The sequence below is a fragment of the Orbicella franksi genome, chromosome 11, assembly GCF_964199315.1.
Source record: "Orbicella franksi chromosome 11, jaOrbFran1.1, whole genome shotgun sequence".
Lineage (NCBI taxonomy): Eukaryota > Metazoa > Cnidaria > Anthozoa > Scleractinia > Merulinidae > Orbicella > Orbicella franksi.
This window is the reverse complement of record NC_138155.1, coordinates 4,863,017-4,885,582: the sequence shown is the minus strand read 5'-3', so window position 1 is coordinate 4,885,582 and position 22,566 is coordinate 4,863,017. Positions and strand designations below refer to the sequence as shown.

Genomic DNA, 22,566 nt, shown 5'->3' with positions numbered 1-22,566 from the left:
AAAAAGTAAACAAGGGGTGTTTCTTGGCTTCCCTAGGCAACTTGTTGTTGCCCGGAGCCAATGACGAAACCAGCTTCAATATCATCAATAGCTGTGCGAATCTTTAATAATAATAATAATAATAACTATAACCTAACATTGCCTCAGAATTATGCCATGCGACACAGTTATGCGAAGTAGCACTATATCAAGAGAATGAAGAGTTTGATAAATCCAGATGTCTTTACTGAGTTTGACCTTATCTGACCGAGAGATTATGTTGTTTCTCTTGATGTGCCTTATTGACTTATTACAATTGACAAGAAATGTATATTATATTGATTAACAAGGGGCAGGTACCACTTAATCTTTAGCAGTCCTCTCGTGCCAGACCCTGCGCAGTCAATCTCCCCTTCCTCTCTCGAGAGTTTATTGGATTAATCCAGACGGTGGGTCCCATACCAACGCGTTCAAGGCTTACTGTGACATGGAGACTAATGAAGGAGGCTGTACTCTAGTGTGGAGCCATACCTTCACTAATCATGAGTTTTTCCTGGTTGGGTCAAACGCAGTCACACCAAGACCAAATTGGCCAGCCAACCCGCAAGCGGATGTTCCCATATCAACAACTCCACCACTGAGCGAAACAGACTACAACGCCATGCAGTTCTCTCTGTGGAAACAACTTGGCAGACAGGTCCTCATCAAGAGCAACATAAACAACTGGTTGATATGTAATCCGGGAACAGGAAGTTTGGTTGATTGGCAGGAAGGGAGCGTCAGTTGTCAGATTGTCAAACGCGTGACCTAGTGATGGTTCAAATTGTGGGCTAGTGTTTCTCTCAGTCTCATTCTAAGTTGACGGATACTACTATTTCGACGGTTGTACGGGGAAAGACTTTCCCATCAGCGATCCTTGTGGTGTAACGTCTGGCAAATGAAAAATGTGGCTAATCCCCATGTTAACATTTTCATCCGATGAACTTTCAACATAGACGTTTCATCATTATTGATAATCCTTATAAAATGCCACTTTCTAACCAAAGGTTGAAAAAGTTTTCAGGCGTAACATCGTGATATTAACCAAACTGCATAATAGCGTTTATTATCCAACTGCAGCGAATACCGTCCAAATAACAGTACAATTATACAGCAATATTGTACAGTTATTTTTACAATAGAAAACCTATCAGCCGCACAGTTCGGCGCGCGCGCACAAAACTGTCACACTCTCCCTCTTTCATTGATAAATTATTGACTACAGAGTTGGATGATAAATCTCTTATTAGATGTTTTGGTGCGCAGTATCGCTTTAAATATTTTACTCGTTGTTACTTGCTCGTCAAAATACGGCACAACTCGTAAATATATATATATGTTATTTGCCGGCTGGGGGGTCCGTATGGTGAAAAACTGTGACCGAGGTCTTGAAAGGTCGAGGTCAAGCCCGAGCTCACAGGTTTTCACTATACGGACCGACCCTAAGCCGGCAAATAACATGTTTATTTTTTTCTCCTGCAGTAAATTGGTTTCACAGATTACAAATGGGTTTGTTTACGCAACTTTTATCATTGAATCGGCTTCCGCGCCGTCTACTAACGATTTGTAAAAAAACTCTCGGCAACGAGCGAGTAACTCAGATAGTAGACAAATTAAGAAACATGTATTAAAGAACAGATTTTTTTCGAACTACGTTGTGTTAGTTGCATTTATTTCACCAGTTAAGTTCTCCAAAATTGTTTTATAATGACATAGTATACCACTCACTCCCAGATTATTTAACGAAACGTCTCCAGAGAGTACAAAAGGCTACAGCTAGTTTTGTGCTTGGTAGATTTGTGTCATCCGAAGACATCCTTACGAAACTCAAATGGCTTCCCGTAAAGGAACAACGCAAATGGAACCTACTTAAGGCAACTCACAAAGCCCTTCACAACCCATATTGGCCAAGTTATCTGAAACTTAATGTATTTCAACACGAAAGATGCTTAAGATCTAGTAACAGCATTCAGTTAGAGAGATCTTTAATTAATAATACTCTACAGGACCAGACTGCGAGTTTATTTAACACGTTGCCCAGCAACGTGAGGTGCTGCCAAGACTATATTAAATTTTGTAAAGACACCAAAAACATTATTTTTAAGAGAGCTTTAGAACACCTGGCATAATTTTAATTATTTATTTATTCATTTACTTATTTTAGCATATCTTAAAACACAATTTTATCTCGTTTACATATAGATATAAATTCTTAAAATTCTTAGATATCTTTTTAATTGTAAATTTAGTTAGCATCGGGCAGGCGAAGAGCCACCCTGTGGATATACTGCCCGAAATGCCATTATTATTATTATTATTATTATTATTATTATTATTATTATTATTATTATTATTATTTTGCAGTGTGAAATTTCGTGCGAAGTTTGAAGTTTTACTACAAAAACAATTTCTGTCAGTCGTTGCTTTTAAAATCACTTGAAATCAGACTTTTCTACCGTAAATTGAATAGCAGAAAGCGAGGAAATTCGTTAAGTGTATTCCACAGAAATTCTCCTAAATACAGCAACGATCAGAGAGGTAAACTCGACTGAAATTGACTCAAATTTTATGGCGAGAGAAACACAGGATTACGCGCCATTACAGCGTCAAGCTACTAACAACCAAGCAAACTCTCACAACTTCAAAACATTCCATTGAATTTACTTACAGTGACTTTCCTTGGCATTTTAAAGTGAACAGAGATAAACTTGCGTTGACTAATCGTCGATGGACGTGTAAAAAAGGCAAAAGATTGACGATTACCGCCAACTTTTAGGAGCGAAATTTAGGCTGCGAAGAAAAATTCGGGCCCGTGGGCCGTATCGTAAAAAGCTGGACCGGTCACGTGCGTATGATTAACCAATCAAATTCGAGGATTTAGGAATCCGGCCCGCTCAGATGCTTGAGAAAAAAATAAACAGCGATACTACACACCAAAACATCTATTAAGATATATTTATTCACATGTACCTTTACTTTCATTCGGATGTCAAAGTAGCATGGCAGTGCTGATATCTTCAAACAAAGAATAATAAATAGATCAATGAATAAGACTAGGCAAGGTCACTGATTACATTTCAGTAAAACCGATTGACAGTATTGAGAACAAGAATTCTGAAAATCTAATATAACGATATTATCTTTAAGGAGGCTTTCCTTAGTTAACAATAAGCCCTATACATGCACATGTACAGACAATACCCGCCATCTTGGTTTTGTAGTGTACCATTAAAATGCATTGGAAACGGGAGGCAAAGTTCCTAAATACATTTCTAATAATCAGCCTCTTGAAGGAAACAACCTACCACACAATTCCATGGTAACCTCTGTTGTGGCGTAGTTTGTCAAAAATCGAAGGTTGGCCGGATTTTAACTTCTCAAAACTCTCACCCTACCGTTGACAAATCTACATTTAGCCCCCTTAATTAATAACAGAGTAAATATAGGGGCTTGGTACCGAACTCAGCAAATTCGGCCCTGACTGTCCCAGACTATCACAGGTCTTCGTAGGTTGCATGCGCATGGCAAATGATAGCGCACCATTCAGAAGTTTGTACGAAGAAAACAAGTAAAATCCAGCCAGTTATGGGGCATAACCTAACCCATACATGACGGCAAGCAGACACATGTTCAAGAAAACTGGCAAAAAAGACAAATATTGTTTAACCTACATGGCAAAATGCGATCGCCATGGCAATGTAAACTGACGAGGAAAAACAGTTGACACCTCACCTTAAAGTTTCGGGGAGGAATAAATGAGCAGCTTAATAGAGAAAATACTCTTTTTATAATTCTGAAACTTAACCGCTATTGATAGTGCTGTCTTGGAAGTTGTTACCAGCGCGTACATAAAGTAGAGGGCAACATTGTGAAAACGTATTGGAATTAGAAATTAATGGGTATTTCTGTAGCGTTTCCTTTCTTCATGACCTCCAGCTTAGGGTTTGCTTATGATAATGAAAGCCATCTTTATATATGTAAACCTTACTATTAAAATGATATGTTGTGTTTTCGCTATTTCAAGAGGAAGATATTGGCTCTGCTTGCATTTAAAGCTTTGAAGCGTTTCACCGTTCTAATGTAATAAAGCTCTATACACTTCCTCATTAAAGTGCAAATAAATTAAATTGATTTGAATCATTGCTAAGAAACACGATTATCTTTAGAAGTTAACAGTGCAAAGATAAATGATTGTTCTTCCAACTGAAAAGTAAAGAAATGAATCCTTGCGAAACTGTGATGATTACTTTAAGTTGTGTGAGTTTGCATTTCCTTGCGTCTTGGAAATAAAGTGGACCGCCCATTTAGACTTTAAGGGTGCGTTCCTTAGGGGTGATCTGGATCAGGATCAGTGATCCAAGATCTGTCTGGATCATGGTGCATCAAAGAAACCGATGAATCCAACCCTGACCACGAACTCATCGGTTCCTTTGGTGCATCATGATCCAGACAGATCTTGGATCACTGATCCTGATCCAGATCATGTCAAAGGAAGGTACCCTTAGAAAACAGTCTTGGCGAGGGCTAGACCAGCAAGCATGCACGTCCAGTAAATTCTTTTCGGTTCTGTCTTTTGCTTGTTTTTTTATTCTTTTCTTCTTTGTTTTGTTGAGTTTCATAATATTTTCACCAAAGTGACCATGCCGCGTTAATTTGTTTGCTGAGGACTAAGCTTCTTCGGCGTCCAATTAGAGACCAACAGGTAACTATAAACAGTTATTGCCAAAAATATATCAATTGGGTTCCTTGCTGTGTTTAGTTCAGTTTTTGTTTCTATTCACAATATCTTCGCCACGAGCACACAAAGTCGCATGTATTTGTTTATCAATTGACATCACAATTGAGATTTTACTGTAACACCAGGAAAATATAGTTAATTAATGGCGTGTGACGTACGTTCTCAAGGAGCCGTTCATGGCTGCATCGCTTTCTGTAAAGCTATTGAGCAGTTGTATTCCAAGGGTCAGCATACTGTGAGCCTTATTGTAGCTAAACCTAAAACATTGTAGCTTTGTTACCTTCAGAGCGTTATAACGAACCATAGCATTGGTGCAAAGCATTAAAACACCATTCATGTTTAAGACGTTACACGTGCTAGGGTAAGCTGTTCGGTAGTACAGCCTTTTCTACCGGCTTACCAGCAGACGAACGTCTACCTATAAAAGCTTGAACAACTGTTCAGAGTCCATTTTGAGTTCTTTTAAGCAAAGTGGCTATTAGTTTCTGTAAATCTATCGTTAAATTTTCGTAAACCTTCCATGGCTCCCCCTCGCCGTTCGTCGAACAGTGCTAAGAGCGCTACCAGAAGCAAGGACCTATCGAAGCTCTCCAGCGAGGTCCTAAAACTTCGTCTTCAAGCCCTAAATTTGCCCATAACGGGCTCCAAAAGGCAACTCCTAGCCCGACTCAAGCGAGCATCGACGGGAAAGGCCAGTCAATCCAAACGAAGATCTGCAACGGCCGTCCACTGCTGCTGGTGGAATCGACGCCACGCAAAGCTGACGTCGCAGCATTTCGGAGGACAGCGCCCTCTTCGACCGCGCCTCGCTGTCTTCTATCGGGGACACTCTGCAGTCAGATGCAGAGGAAGATCTCTTGCAAACCAATCAGATTAGCAATCAACGAGCTCGAGACGCCCTTAGTCCAGCGAAGCGTTCTGCCATCAAGGACATTATATCCCAGTCTGTGCACAACGCTCTGCACACCGTTCGTACAAACAGCGCCCTCCAACCAAACTCTCGCTGCTTCGGGTATGGCGTCTCCTTTGGGTCTTTCGAGGCCAGTGGACCGGCATATAGGGGAAAAAATACTCCGGGGTGAGTACGTTGATATTGCCTTACTCTTACCTGACAACTTATACCAGTCCCAGACCCCTGAAATCCAGCTCCGCTTAGACGATTTGTCTTCATGTCCCATGGGTTCCTTGGTCACCGTGGTTAGGAAAAGAAAACCCGTTATAGACTCATTTCAGACGTGGCTGGAGGCCTACATGCTGTACATGTTGATAATTGTAACTGCCTATCCAAGACGGGCCCTCGGCTTGAGCTTATTAAGTACCAGCAGATAATTAGTCGAGCGGTAACTAAAATTAAAGGTGTGGCTTGGCTTTCGTACGACCAGCAATTTCGTCGCCGTGGCTCTTCCAATTTGTCCCTTCAGTGGGACAAAGTTGACCATGAGTTATGGAAGGTGACCTTCTCAGGCTTAGCTAAGCCCCGTTGCGGTATCTGCTCGAGTCCCTATCACGCTGAAGGTCTCTCTCCTTCCGCTGACCCCTACAGAAAACAGCGTCGTCCCAGACGGTGTGCTTTGACTTCAACAAGTCCTCCGGGTGCCGGCGCCGAAACTGCAGCTACCCGCGCGTGTGCCGCCGCTCCCAATCCAACAGCCATGCCCTCCCAGACTGCCCTCAACAACAATCCAGTGGTCCCAGTCCGGAACACGGGAGTCCCCAGACCTAGTGAGCGAGGCAAGAAGTAAAATGAAGCAGCAAAGGCGTCATCAGCAGCCCTCAGTGTCCTCACCTATTGACATTTATCGCTCAAATTTGGAATTAACTGATCATCCAGATCTTTATTTTGTCTTTAATTTGCTAAGTACACTTAAAGAAGGCGGATTTCAGCCCGTTCAGCCCGGATTTCCCCCAGCCTTATCTCTGCAACGCAGCACCCTGATGTAGTTTCTTCCAACCTGCAAAAGGAAGTGAATTTAGGACGGGTAGCCGGCCCCCATCCCACCCCTCCCTTAGCAAATTTCCAATGTCATCCAGTGGGAATTATTCCTAAAAAACACTCATCTGACTGGCGAACTATCTATCACCTGTCCTACCCACAGGGAAATAGTATAAATGACCACATTGCTAAGGATCCCTATTCCCTGAGTTATGTTAGGGTGGACGATGCAACTCATATCCTCCAGTCCCTGGGGAAGGGAGCCTTTATGGCTAAGACTGATCTTAAATCAGCCTTTCGACTTATACCAATCCACCACGACTACTGGAACTTACTGGGTATTCTTTAGAAATCTCAATGACGTGGACATGTACTTACCCTTTGGGCTAGCTTCGCAGTGCCCCGTTCATTTTTAAACAGCTCTCCGATGGGCCTGAAAGGATCCTAAAACATAACTACGGTATCCAGCATGTCATTCACATCCTGGACGACTTCTTCATTGCTGAACGTTCTAGATTAGCTTGTCTCACTAGCTTCAGCACTATTCTACGGGTATTCATGTTACCTAGGGCCCCGATAGTAGCGTCCAAGACGATAGGCCTCTCTCAAGAAATAGAATTTATGAGGATCGTTTTAGATAGCATTCACATGGAGGCCCGCTTACCCCAGGACAAACTTTCCAGGACTTATGACTTGCTGACATCGTTCAAGAAACGCCGCTTCGTGCGCTTGGTTGAGTTACAATCACTCATTGGAACTCTCCAGTTTGCATGTAAAGTGGTAGTCCTCGGCAGGACCTTCCTTCAACGCGCGATTAATTCGACTTAAGGTGTCTCAAGTCGTTTTCACCATATCAGGCTTAACAAGGAGATCTTTAAGGACCTCGATATGTGGAAAGTTTTCCTCTCCAAATGGAACGGGTGCTCCCTTTTACTTGAGTCTAGCACTACCCCTACTCCAGACCTAGAGCTCTATCCTGACGCAGCGAGCTCCGTGGGGTTTGGTGGTTATTTTCAGGGAAAGTGGTTCCAAGGGCACTGGCTTCCCCATATGCTTTTGAACCGAGAGCAGGGTATAAGCATTGGGTGGCAAGAACTCTTCTCCATCGTTGTTGCCTGTGCTATGTGGCACTCACTTTTTATTAGAAAACGTTTGCAGTTTTGGTGTGATAATGAGTCAGTGGTATCTATCATAAATTCGTGGCATTCAAAAGCCCCCCTTATCATGGAACTGGTCAGAAAGCTTGTTCTCGTATCTATGGAACATAATTTTCTCGTCAGGGCCCGTCATGTTCCTGGGGTTTCAAATTAGATTGCTGATACCCTCTTCCGCTTTCAGATGCAGTGCTTCTGGGTCCTCGCACCCGACGCCAACCCGATTCCTTGTACCGTCTCGCCTTTACTAATGACCCTTTGAGAGGGGAAGTGCTCACCTATGCTTCTTGGGGTCTATCCAAGAACACAAATCGAGCCTACAGTTGGGGAAAAAAACGCTTTTTACAATTCTGCCTGATGAATCGCCTCCTAGGGCCAGACGGGGATGTACTTCCCGCCCCGAGGGAACAATTATTTATTTTGCCTCCTATCTCGCTAGAACAGTGCGTCATGGCACAATTAAGCCCTATTTAGCGGCTGTTCGCAACATCCATATTACCGTCGGGTATAGTGACCATCTTAAGGGCACGCCTCTTCTCCCCTAGGTTTTACGCGGTATTCTCCGCTATCAAGGCGAACAGCATATTCGCCGTGAACCGGTCACCCTTCAGGTGCTCTCAGTAATCCGTCCTGTTTTGCAATCATGGCTTAGCTACCGGGATTTCTCCATGATCTGAGCCGCCTTTAATTTAGCTTTTTTCGCGTTTCTGCGCTGCAGTGAATTTACCTACAACAGTGTCCGCTAATTTAGACTGTTGTTTGATCTCTCTACCGATTGTGTAGCCTTTCATCCAACCCTGGCATGCTCGCAGCGCATGACGGTGCAGCTAAAATCGTCAAAAACAGATGCATACAGGCGAGGGTAATCTCTCACCATCGCTTGCACTTCGTCCACCCTTTGCTCCGTGTCGGCTGTGCGAGAGTACTTTCTCTTAGCACGGCCACAACATATACAGGGTCCCTTATTTTACTTCCAGTCAGGTGGTCTTTTTACGCGGGGACACTTCGAGGGTCGGAGGTCTTCCTTACCAGAGTCTCAAGGGCCATAGCTTCCGCATAGTGCTGCGTCGGTTGCCGCTGCTGCCAGCTTGCCAGACTGGCTTATTCAAGTCATGGGTCGCTAGTCCTCAGACTGTTACCAGCTTTATATAAGAACTCCTCAATCTACATTAGAGTCAGTAGCGCCCAGGATGGTCGCCGTTGTTGAACGTTTTTCGGTGAATTGGTTTTCCACGGCTTGGGGGATGCATTGCCTTGCATGCATCAGTGGCGGTTAAGCCTGCACAGCGACCCCAAGGAACATCGCTTGCTAACTGATACTCTTGTCCGATCCAGCACGTGCTGTCTGTCATTCAGCTCGCACTGGTGAGGAGATAAGTGAGGTTGTTTGTTACGCTATCGCCGGAAGTCGCATGGGCTAACCAAACGCAAGGCACTGTTGCCCCATTAACGCCATCACGAGTTGTTTGTATTTGATTAATAGCTCTGGTTCAATTGCAAGTCGCCACAGTTAACTTACTTTCGTTAGGAACAACGACATATTACCTGCAAAAATATATATAAGTAAGTAATTTAGTTCAAAAGATAGTTGTAAGACTCGTTTCAATATTTGGCAGTCACGAGGCTGAATACATTGGAATGATATAGGTGTCCAGTGAAGGCGAAGCATGTAACGGAGGTATATATTGTTTTGCATTTTCTAGTTTAGGGTTAGGGGACGCAGCGGGGAGCTTATTTTTACTTTGACGGATGTACAGAAAGCGTCACAACGTATGCAACCGATCTAGGCTAAGGAGATTCTAAATTCTTAATTAATAAAGTAGCATATGACTACGAAGAGTTTAAACCCCAGAGACATAGTTACGTTAGTGGAAATTGATAACCAATAGTATAGTGCATTGACGCCATTTAAGTGGTGTTATTATGAGTCACATATCGACAAGATTGTGGTCTCAAACTAAACAAGCACCAGCTAGCTTGTCGGATAGACTTTTCCAAAGTTTGATTTTACGGGCTCTCCCTTAATCAATCTTTCAATGTAATATAATCTTAGTGTTCTAGGACCATTTTGCGTATTAGATTAGACTACTAAGCCGATCTCAAACCATAGTAAAACCAAAACCAAAAGCAAAGTAAATCCCTCATTGCTTTCGACACTCAATTGAAAATAGCTCTATGCCAATAAAAGCCATCCTTTATAAATAACCATACTCTATTTCGTCCAGGCTGAATATGCGTACTCGTGCTGATTGTGAGAAATAAATATTGCCTCAGAATGTATTAAAACATCCCGTTTGTCAGCTTTTTCCATTTTGACTTTTGCAAACTGCTTTGTAGACTTCTATGTATCAAAGTTACATATACTTGCTTACTGCTGAGAGAAGTGATGAACGTGAAATCAGATAGCCCGAATGCTACGTGATAATATATAAACTAGCGTTTGCAAACTCAAGGATTACAACTTAAACAAGTTTCTAAAACAATTTAAAACTAATTCCATACCAAGAGGACAACCTTTTCATAAAAAAAAAAAAAAAAAATATATATATATATATATATATATATATATATATATATATATATATATATATATATGATCTTGTTTGTTCCTCTTAGATACGAAGTCGTTGCTTCCATCCCTCAGTTTTAATTAGGTTGACAAAGCGGTTTTCAATTGAGTGTCGTAAAACCAAAACCAAACCAATTTCTTACCAATTAGACGTCTTGGGCAATCTTTACTCGAAAGAAAACCAAAACCAAAACCAACTATAATTGCCTGATTACTTTCCACACTTAATCGAAAACCGCTCTAGTCAAATGAGAAAACCTAAATATAGATTTATTCACATGCAACGTTTAAAATAAACGAATAACTGCCACTTTATATCCGTCTTGAATCCATGAACGTTGCTTTTGAAAAGCTTTAAAAAAGCCCCGTCTTGTATCTCCTGCTGAGCTTTATTTTCAACTGAGGTGACATACGGATTTCCAATGAAGAAGATTTCAGAATTCGTTCTGTTTCAGTTCAAGTGGTAAATAATTAAAAATCAGATATATAACCAGCCGTTCGATTTCAATGGCTTATCAAGAAACCCAAATAGAAACCACTCACAAACCTCGGCACATGGGGCTTCATATTGCATGAACAACGCAATGGCTGATTGTTAACTAGATCAATATTTTTCCTGCCTTGAGCAACGTTTCTTAAAGTGTTGTTCTGAAGCTTCAATATCGACATTTTGAATTTTTATTGAACTCATGCATGCATGTCACAAAATGGTATTAAAATTGTATTTTATCCCTATCAAACCTTAGAATAACATTAAATCTCTCAAAACCATTGCCTTTTGATTACGTATCGATCTGAGCACTTTTGAAAATTTTAATCTGATGATCTTCATCTTTGACACATGCTTTTTAAATTTGTCAACCGATGCTGCGCAACAGAATCTTTTTACAACCAGCGCAAGAGCTCAAGAATCATTACAAACTTTCTTGAAAATAGTGAACATCCCTATTCTATTTAATAAAACTCTTTTTTCTTAAAGAAGATCAGATTCAGTGACATTTGTTCGCTGCGAACCAGAGAAAAAATTGTAAGAGCCAACCTCGTTCCGAGATCCTCCTCTTCCCTTCTATCATCTTACATAATGTAATAGTTTGAGGTATAAAACGCTTATCACTACATCTTTGGTTTGCTGGTTTCCTCCATGCTATCATCAATCATATACATAACTACACCCACTTCATCGGTTACTAAGGTTGCGGATGTCTACATTGGCCCAGAATTGTCCTTGATAGGCCGTATCAAGCTAAATGGCTCATTCGACAGAGCGGAGATTACAAATGTGATTTAGATTGAAAGGAGGAAGCAATTAACGCGGAAATTGAATCTGAAGATCTAGACTATGTATCCAACATTAAATTAGCAAATATTAAACTTAGGATTCTGACAAGTTGAAGTCTCTCATTTCAAAAGTCTGTATTTACCTTGTTAAAAAAAATCCCAATATATATCATAGTATGCAGAGTTTTGTCCGCTTTTTGTCCAAAATAAGCAAAGCTGAGCCCGAAAAGGTTTGGTCGAAAATTAAACGCGTCCAAAATTTCTTATTAAAATGTATATTTCTTGGGCATAATGATTTCGATTTACGCACGCACTCTTATCATTAAATGTCGACTTATTTGGTTAATAGCAAAAATAATGTTAAAAAAAGAAAAACAGCATGTCAACCTCAATTAAAGAAATAGTGTTTTGCACGCTAATAAATTTCTATTACGCATTTGTCATAGTTCGAAAGCTGTCGTTTCTCACGGGCGCCTTTAGTTAACGTTGTACCTGTTGTCGCTCCCAGGTTTCACCCTACGCCTGTTTTCGTCGGGAAAATCGTAAGTAATTCAATCTTTCATAACTCAACTAACTTCCCGTAAGGCATTAAACTCTTCTTTTAAATTCCATATATTGACCAAATGTTAAACACTTTTTTTTCTTTCTTGCAGATGTTTTTTGGGACACTTGTATTCATGTTGTTCTTAGCGGCGAAGATAAAGGCAGAAGAAAAAGGAGTTTACTTTAAAATCGAAGAAAAAGCTCTTTTATTTGGTGGAAACACTATTTCGAATGAAAAGGCTGATTCTTTGCTGTCCTGTTCACAAATCTGCGCCAGGCGAGCTGCTTGTAAAAGTGCAAATTTTATAGCAAGTCAAAGAACTTGCTCCCTTCACAGTGAGGAACAAACAAATCAACCCAAAAACCTTTTAAATGGAGATGGTTCTTTCTATTTGGAAAAGGTTTGTTGACAGTCTGTCGTCCAGACACAAGCATTATGTTAATTTATGCAGACAAGCTTTCGATATCCAGAGAAAGAAAATAATTCAATGCGGGATTCTCTCCGATGTCACATTAAATAAATGGATAAATTCGAAACTATTATTACTCTTTAGGTTGTGTTGAAATCTTCTCTCGTTGAAGTTTCCACAACGTTACCGAATTAACCTCTTTTTTTTTCGGGTGTTGTCACCTTCAAATCGTTTCAGAAACATATTTGAATGAATCCCTTCAAGTTAAAAAACAAACGTAGAGCTATGAAAAAGGAAACAAAACTTGAAGATAATGATTAATACTTTCCCATCACAAAGAATATAGCCGAAACGAAGGAAATTTACTGTGCATGCTCGAATATGCTTACGATTAATCTCTCTGAACTTTTACTGTATATCAGTTCAAATAACCACTCAAAAGAAGTTTGGGTGAAAATTGATTTCTCCTCTTACAAGTCAGCTAGTTAACGCATTACCAACCATGTCTTTCCACTTTCATTTTTTTCTATGCCACGTTTTCTTACACATATTTACTTAATTTACAGGTGGATTTTCCGGGAATTCTGGGTAAGGAGCACAGTGAATAATGAGATGTTATGAGAAGATATAATCTTTGGAGCCTCTTGATGTCTGATGTGATGTGATATATTTTGATGTGTTGTTTTGTGACATGACGTGATGTGACGTGACGTGATATGATGTGATGTGAAGTGATGTGATTTGAAGTGATGTGATTTGATGTGGTTTAAACTGAAGTGAAGGGAAGTGATGTGACGTGATGTGTTGTGACGTGACGTGATCTGATGGGATGTGATGTGATGTGGTGTGGTGTGGTCTGGTGTGATATGATGTGATTTAATGTGATATGACATGACGTGACATGACTTAACGTGAAGTGACGTGACGTGATGTGATGTGGTGTGGTGTGGTGTGATGCGGTGTGATATGATGTGATGTGATGTGATGTGATGCGATGTGATGTGATGTGAGGTGATCTGATGTGATATGATATGACGTGACGTGACGTGACGTGACAGGATGTGATGTGATGCAATGTGATGTAATGTGATGTGGTGTGGTGTGGTGTGGTGTGGTGTGATGCGATGTGGGTGAAATGCTGCGATGTGATATGATGTGATGTACACTCCTTTAAGTCTGCCGCCTGGTTAGTAGCAACAAGTTCGGTAAATGAATACTATGAGAAATCAGTTATAACAGATGTATAATATGATCATTAACAAAATATGCTTTATTAAGGTACAACTCAATCTTCAGCAGTCCTCTCGTGCCAGACCCTCCGCAGCCGATCTCCTTCTTCTCCCTCAGGTGTTTATTGGATTGATCCAGACGGTGAGTCCCAGGAAAACGCGTTCAAGGCTTACTGTGACATGAAAACCGATGGAGGAGGATGGACACTAGTTTGGAGCTATACATTCCTAAATTACAACAATTTCGCGAGTCCCTCGAACGCAATCACACCAAGACCAAATTGGCAAGTAGACCCGAACGTGGATGTTGCCATCTCGACAACTCCTCCATTGAACGAAACAGACTACAACGCCATAAACTTCTCGCTGTGGAAACAACTTGGCAGACAGGTCCTCATCAAGAGCAACATAAACAACTGGTTGATATGCCATCCCGGAAGTGGAAGTTTGGTTGATTGGCAAGAAGGAAGCGTCAGTTGTCAGATTGTAAAACACGTGACAGCCACGTGTAAAGATAAATTGGCACCTGGCAAATTTTCGCCGAGTCAGGGTTATGGACCGATGTTCTACACCAGCACTTATTTTGGTAGTACCTATTACTACTTCGATGGTTACACATTGCAAAACTGGCCTACCCATGATCCTTGCGGCACAAACCATGCCAACCAAGAAAATCATGTGGTTAACCCACATGGAAACATTTTCATTCGAAACGCAGTTAATTGAAAAGCATTAACAATAAGAATGACGCAAGTTTGCATCTATGTGTGAAGAAGTAAGCAAATAATCCGATAAGATATTTTAGACTGCATTGAGAGAACTTATCAAAACTTAAAGGTCATGGATCAGCCTACTTTCAATTCTGCAGCTATTTAATTTAGCAATTTTATATTTTTACTTACTTATCATTAACAATTTAATTACATGGAAAAAATTACTGCTGACGAGTGTCGTTATTCGTTTAACTGGTAAGCAAAGTTGTTTGAAGACATTATAACTGAACTGAGGTTTGAAAACAAGAGCAGGGGCTTTCTTGTAAAGAAAAGATTAAATCTATTTGAATTCTTCTATGAGAGCAATGTCATTTTCTTACAGTGTTCAATGATTTGAGGCTTTATCAAACATACTTTATAACAATATATTCGGGGGTATCCGCTTTCCTCACAAATCTGAGTGGGTCTTATGTGACGTTTTAAACTAAAGTTCTTTTGCGAACGTTCCGACTCAACCTCTTGACAAAAACAAATCGTGTACTGAATCTACGATAAAGTGCTTGTCAAATGGATGTTTTCGTTTGCTATATTAAGTGCATGAAGACAAGGTCCACACTTTCGATGTCAGAAGAAATATTATATCTTCGTTAAATCAAAAGTTTGAGCGTGCCTAAAATGGGAAAATGGCCAGCTGTCTAGTTTGATTTCAACGCAACTACCAACGAATCGCAATATTTCTTGATGAGCGAAATAGTTTGATGATCTAATTTTACTGAGTAAGCATGTAAAGTTCTGATGATAATAAAATAGTGTATTTTAGTGGCCTTCAAGAAAAGAAGAAGTAAGTAAAGCCAGGCAAAATAAGTTAACAACCTATGAAGGTGTAATCGTGTCGTCCCCCCATCCCAAAAAAAAAAAATCAAACGGCGTCCCACGCAAAATTAACGAAATAAAAGAGTTTATGGGGGTGCGTGACATGAAGCTAAGATCGCGTTTGCCGAAAAGTATACACTTATCTCGTAATTTTTAGCCATTTTAGGAGTTGTAGTATTAGGATAAGTTCTTGTGTAAAGTTTTTTTTGGTTCGGTTAAGATAATCAGTCGACTAGACAGCCAACGTAAGTCCCAGATGTTTACACTGTTTTCCCGCCGCCATACTGGAGGACTAAGGAGGTCCCCCAACATGGCGGCTCCATACTAGGCTCTATAATTTTGCGCGGAACATTTCGAAGAATATCTCAACTTTGGGACAACGCACGCACCTTAAACTTGGAGAACTGTCTTCTTTATTTATCGTCTATAGTATCCCAATTTCTTAACTTTATCCACTGAATGGTTTTTGATTTTACTTTTTTATTGCGTGACGATGAACTTACTCTATGGAGTACATCTTCAGTAGCTATTCTTAACTAGATGAATTTTCGTGCAAGCATGTAGCGTTTTCTGAAGAAAATTATGTGATGTTCCCAAAACTTGAGAAAGTGGATAAAAACTGAATTAGAATAAAATTCCAAAACGTCCACATCATTACTTGAGCGATGGCAAGATGTATTATTAAAAAGAAAAACAGTACGTCAAAATTGAATCACGTAATGTTTTACGCTTTTTGGCTGTTTTTGCACAAGAAAATGGTAACTAACGCCTTGAAACTTGATTGCTAATGTGTCGAATTCATGTCTTCATAAATAATTTCTTATTTTAGCCTCTAGGTGTTTACTAAATAGGTTTAATCTGTTTAAGATTTTTTTTCGTTCTCTACAGTAGACGTTGCTGGGAACACTTGCATTTATTCTGCCTTTAATGGTCAAAAAAGAAGCAGAGGAGCATGGCGTTTTCTTTAGAATCAAAAAAACTTCTTTCCTTTTGATGGAAAACCATATGGTGTAGAAAGCTCGACTCCTTACTGTCATGTTCACAAATATGTGCAGGGCGAGCTGATTGCAAAATAGCAAATTTTATAGCAAGCTAAGAAACTTGCTGTCTTCTTCGCGAAGAACAAGCTAAACAACCACAAAAGCTTATAAGACGAGGGGATCACTTTCGTTTGGAAAAGGTTTGATTTTAGTAACTTGCCAGGCGTCCAGGATTGATAAATATTCATCTAGACTTAATGTTTTGCTTCAAAAATATATTCATGTAGGCTTCAACGTTTTGCTTCAAAAAGGGCGGCTTCTTTTGATGCCGCATATTTGACAAAGATACAGTAATTAAACGAAGCTCAAAACTTAATCATTTTTTTTAAAAATGTTTTTAAAAACATCTCTTTGGGTTTCTGGTGCAGTTGCTTTATTCCTCTAATTTCAGAAGACGAAAGTTTATTTTATAGGGTATTTTTTCAAAACTTATCGTTGTAAATTTTAAGACGCAAATTTAAATCTAAATATCACTCAATAATTCTAAAGTTACGTTACCAATTGCAAACATTGTAATTACAACAATTAAAACGGAATTCATCATGCAAATGGTATCTGAAAGGAAGGAAAGTTTCCTACTCAAATGTTTTATATCTTTTCTTTCAAAACAAGAAAATCTGATTAAAGTTTCAAATTGAAAGCGGCTCGCCAGTGGATGCTCTAATTAAAAATGCCAGCTTACAGCCATTTTCATACCAAAAGATATTGGTTAAAAATGCGATGAAAAGACACATGATCAAACGTTAATGTAAAAAAATTAGGAAGGAAAGGCTGTCAGCTTGTTATCACTTGGCTTCACACTAGTAGCTAAGTTAATTTCAAATAAGCAGTTGACTCAAGTGCACTTGAAAATCTCAAGTCGCACTTTAGAAAACACACAACGCTTGGCATCACACCTGATGACAAAGTGTGTCACTTGAAGCATTTTCGCAGTAAAATCAGTCGTAGATATCACAAATGCGATTGTTCGTCAGTAAAATCGTGAAGAAATGCATATAGTTGCTTCGTTGCTAAAGAGCAAAGGAACAAAAGACATCTTCTGTATTTCTCCAGAATGACTCAACGCGGTTTTCGGCAAAGAAATCGCTGTATGGCTTTATCTAACCTAGAAAATGCATTTCCGTGTGACTCGTCCAATGTTCAACCGAGTTTTTCGAGTGCAAAGAAATGATCTGGTTGAAACTTGAAACAGCAGCTGGTTTGTAATTTCAAGAAGAGCATTTGGGGTCGGATGATATGAAAAGCGATGGTTACGTTTAGGCTATCTATGAAAATGAAATTCAAACAATTAAGCTGTTAATCGGTCCGTTCATCAGAATTGTAGCAACGCTGCACATAGCTTTTAGTTGGCTTCTATTTCCTATTGGTCAAGTGCGTTCTCAAGTGTGGTGTAGACTATACTTGGCGGCGCACGTCGGCTTCTTTGATCTACGAACGTTTCCATGGTCACTAAGTAAAGTCCAAGTAAGTACATTTTACCCCTTCACACTCAAAGTAGGTTCCAAGTGCACTTAGATTGTCCTTACAAGCTCTAGTGTGAAGCCAAGTATTAATAGCAGGAATATTTAATCGACATTAAGATAAAAAGTATCCTCACTCTATGGCTCATTTCAATAATATTTATTTACCTTACTGCTATGATCTTTTGCAGATCAATCAAGGCCTTGGTAAGTTCAGACAGAATTTATAAATTACTTTTCTCTGACTATTAAAGATATTTGCTTCATGGGATTTACTTAATTTGGTTTAATTATGTGGTCGTTTGTGTCATATTGCCACTAAAAATTATATTGAACAATATCACCTTATTGTAATTTTCAGTGGAGTTAGAAATACTAAAATTGTCGGTTGTTTCCCAGATCCGCCTGATTCATCGCGTAGGTTCCAGGCCGGAGCTGGCTGTTCCCTCGTGCAAGTCCCTTTCCTTAGACTGCAAACGGGCGTATTTTTTTGCGAACGCGAGCGACGGTCAATACTCGAACGAAAGGTCTGGAGCGAGTGTAAAAACGGCGAGGGAGAATGGGGAGAGACGCTAAAAAATACGACTGTCCACCATGCATATGTTAAATTCGTTCAGAATTTCCCGTTCTTCCAGCAACGGGAAATTCCCATTGGTTTAATTCTGACGCAACCTGTCATCAAATGTCACTCACACCTCATCAAAAAGATATAGACGCCGTATCAGTTTCACAGTAAAGACAGTAATTCTCGCGGGAAAACGGGCGACGTCGAGTTGGATGCGTTTGCGAGCGATTTAGCAGCGATCCACTCGTAAAAATTATCATTTTACTTTCAGTATGAACGGCTAGCTCACTAAATACTTTGGCAATATTCCTTGAAATTTATTACTGAAGACGGGCAGGTCGGGTTTCTCAACGGCCATTCGCATGCATGCATGACCCCGAGAGCAAGCAAATATACACGCAAACAAATTATTTCTGCACGTATTTTTCTTGGGGCTACGGACTGAACAAGACTTAAACGTCCTATAAACCTTATAATTTTGTAAGTATTGTTCAGTCTGAGAAAAACAGGAAAAATACGTGCAGAAATAATTTGTTTGCGTGTAGATATGCTTGCTCTCGGGGTCATTCATGCATGCGAATGGCCGTTGAAAACCCCGACAAACGAAGAAATAATGCCAATGTATTTAGCGACCTAGTAGCTGTACATACCGAAAGTAAAATGAAAATTTTTACGAGTGGACCGCTGCAAGGTTTCACTTTTTCAGGTAAATTTCGCACACAGTCGGCAACGAGACGTCCACCAAAACTTAGGTTTTGTCTAGATGCTTTTGCGCTGAAGGTCGCGTGTGATTGATAACCGCTGGAAGATGTGGGTTCAGCTGTCAAGCAATTTCTGTCACCTCAGTGACATTTTTGGACCCCCGCTCAGAACGAATTCGTTGTATGAAAAGCCGACAGTCGTTTTCTCGCCTGTTAGGGGGGGGGGGGGGTGCCCGTGGTGTAGCACGCTCCATTGTTTCAAAGCCTACACAACAAAGCATTTACTGGCCCACCCATTGATTTCTTATGGAACAAATCAACTAAACCCACATGGGAGCATCATTCGACTATGACAGCGACTATACAATTCAGCCATCATCAATGTTGACTTCAAAAATAAACGTGTAATTTCAGAAGTCACGGTATTAAAATACAATAAAAATTTTTAACAAATGGTAAACGCCATAGCGTGTACTATTGAGTTATGGATGTACGCGGGAGGTTGCTAAGCACGAAAGAAGCGTAAGAGTCGCACGAGGCGATAGCCGAGTGCGACTCTAGCTTCTTGAGTGCTTAGCAAACCTCCCAAGTGCATCCATAACTCAACAGGGCACACTATGGCGTTTACCATTTGTTTTATAACATAACATTGAGACATTAGAACAACAGAAGTCCTTTTATTGAGCTACATCACAAAAAAATGTTCGTGTAGTCTTACATGACAAGAGAAAACAAGCGCGCGAAAATTCAATCATGACAACCGACTGCGCACCAGTAACTCGATAAAGTTTCATCTTCACACAACTGTGAAGACAGTTTCGCATTTCTGGGAGAAGGACGTCGGCCATTACTTTGGAAACAATGTCTGTCAAAGGATTTGCTTTGTAAACATTAGGACACACGTCAGCAGCGTACACCCATGGGCAAATAGTAGACGCTAAATTAACCAATCAGAGCGCGCGCTTTGCTTTAGTTATGTTATAAAATTATTTAAAGTTACGATTGTCGTGCTCTGAATTTATTAAAGGGGTGTTGCAATGACTTACGCACGAGAGAGGGTTTGATCACAAATTTTTAAAAAAGTCGAGCAGAAAATTCAAACTTTGTCCTTATGATTTGGAAAGATTGCTATCAAGAACAACTTGCTCGTCCTTCAAAACTTCACAGAATACATCCCACTAACTTGGTTTTCTGAAGGCATTTTACGAGTTAGCGAAGGAATTCAGTTAAAAACTTATTACCTAAAATGCAACAAAATCCACGCGATAATGCCCCTTGAAACTGAGACAAGCGTGTGATAAGCATGATAAGATATCTGTATTTTTTCGCATGCAATTACCCCATTTGTAAAATCTAAAATGGTGGACACAAATTGCACCGACAAATGAAGACCAGAAGTGTGTGTATTTGATATGTTTGTTAAAGAAAATTAAAATTTTAGATAACTCACCAGTAGCCTTTTATCATTGTAACGGTTAGCTTTTTTCATTTGCATTACAATGTAATCAAAAGTGGATACGAGGCAATTTCGAACCGAGGCATCCCTCAGTCTTTTTTTTGTTGTTGTTGTGGTTGTTGTCTTGTTGCTTTTTGAAGGAGGGAAAGAAAAACACTGCTAAATACCTAGGAAGAGAATTTAACCATATACTTTTCCTCACTTATAATTTTCTCTGGCTACCGACTTTGCACAGACTTCGAAATTGGCCGAAATTGCCACACTTACGCGCTGGAGTGTTATGCAAATGAGTGAAGTTAACAGTGAAAACGGCTCTTGCACTGACACTTAATGATCGGTCCGGTATCAAACTTGGTGTGACCGACCGACCTATTAAAAACTGCTACTAACCTTTTTGCGCAATTATATTAAGGTAAGACCTTATCAATATCCCACCAACAAAACTTTAGGGATCGATATATATGAGCTGTTACACAAGCCAAGGAATGAGCAACCAAAATTGAGGTTTGATGACTGAAAGAACGGAAAATATGCCTTTAGATCTGCTAAGACACTAACTGCATGATCGACCATCAGCAAATAATTGCTTTTTCCTGTTTACGTCTTTACAGGAAACTGGTTTGTTTGGAATTGAACAGATCGAACTTGTGAGAAAACACCAAGATACATTTTTCGCTACTAGATCGGTATTAATAGGAATATTTGTACACTAATTGGAACGAGTCAAACATATGCCTTTAGATCTGTTAAGACACTAACTGCATGATCGACCATCAGCAAATAATTGCTTGTTCCTGTTTACGTCTTTACAGGAAACTGGTTTGTTTGGAATTGAACAGATCGAACTTGTGAGAAAACACCAAGATACATTTTTCGCTACCAGATTGGTATTAATAAGAACATTTGTACACTGATTGGAACAAGTCAAACAAGTCGATCAGTCGTTCCAGAATGGTTTTGACTTGGACGCACCCTTAAAGCTAGGAAGAGTCATAATAAAGCACATGCAAATTATGCCCCGAAGCAAAGTTACAATTTTAAAATTTTCATTGAAACGTTGAATGGAATTGAAGTGGAACACGATAAGTTCTATCATCATAAGTTCTTTTTTCATCATTTCACATCTAGGAGCAAGACCACCAATAAACCCAAATTCCAGTCATCATGAAGTGTGACCAAAATGACGTCTTACACGCCGCCAACTGAACAGAAAACAGTTCCTGTTTGTTGCGTCTTTCCAGATCTTTTTTAATTAGCTTTTCGGTTTGTTTAGTTCTGTGTTATGTTCTGCATAGCGCTTGTATAATCGTATTAAATATCGCTGTTATTACCTGAGTCTGATATCGTGTTCGTTTATGATTATTTACCAAGAATACCATATGGAAAACGAGCGAGTCTTCGAGCTTAGTCAATATTTCCTTTTACGCAAACAGCTTCCGAAATAGCAAAAGCTTACTTTCGTCTTTATCGTACGTAAGTGTCACGTAAACAGAAAAGTTGCAAGCAAAATATTGACAACTGAAATTTAAGTTCAGTTAAAGGGTCAAACACATTACGCCATAGATATCATCAAAGTGAAATTGTCGTAATTTTACACTTCTCCTCAGGTCTGGAAATCATCCTAAAGCACCGAGGTTTGCTTAATAAGAAGTGTTACTAACTGTTTATTTATAATAAGGAAAGGTTTAATGAATATCTCACTAACACAACGTCTCGAAGTGAGGTATTTTACACAAGCAAAGGAATCAACCCAAATTGGGGCTTGATGAAGCCATTTGACTGACAGAACGGCAAAAACGCCTTCTATCAAGACATTTGAGTCCCTGCTTGATTGACCATCAGCAAATAATTGCATGTTCCTGTTTACGTCTTGTAGAGGAGTGTTT

General features: G+C 39.8%; 3 protein-coding genes across 3 annotated transcripts in view; 2 read left to right on the top strand and 1 right to left on the bottom strand.

Annotated features, from left to right (window-relative positions):
- Positions 1-258: 258 nt before the first annotated feature.
- On the top strand, positions 259-815 carry LOC145460138 (uncharacterized). The gene has a single exon (XM_081444870.1). It carries the CDS (start codon positions 467-469, stop codon positions 788-790), a length of 324 nt encoding a protein of 107 aa, XP_081300996.1. The 5' UTR covers positions 259-466; the 3' UTR covers positions 791-815.
- Positions 816-5,067: 4,252 nt separating this feature from the next.
- Positions 5,068-22,566, bottom strand: part of LOC145502920 (U3 small nucleolar ribonucleoprotein IMP4-like) — a 45,857-nt gene continuing 28,358 nt past the window's right edge. The window contains exon 9 of the transcript XR_014051403.1: positions 5,068-5,144. The gene's annotated coding sequence lies outside the window, so the exon portion shown is untranslated. The remainder of the gene's footprint in view (positions 5,145-22,566) is intronic.
- Positions 12,209-15,482, top strand: LOC145502882 (uncharacterized). Its single transcript, XM_081482284.1, has 4 exons — positions 12,209-12,232; positions 12,344-12,634; positions 13,210-13,231; positions 13,922-15,482. The coding sequence occupies exons 2-4, from the start codon at positions 12,344-12,346 to the stop codon at positions 14,596-14,598; spliced, it is 990 nt and encodes a 329-aa protein (XP_081338410.1). The 5' UTR covers positions 12,209-12,232; the 3' UTR covers positions 14,599-15,482.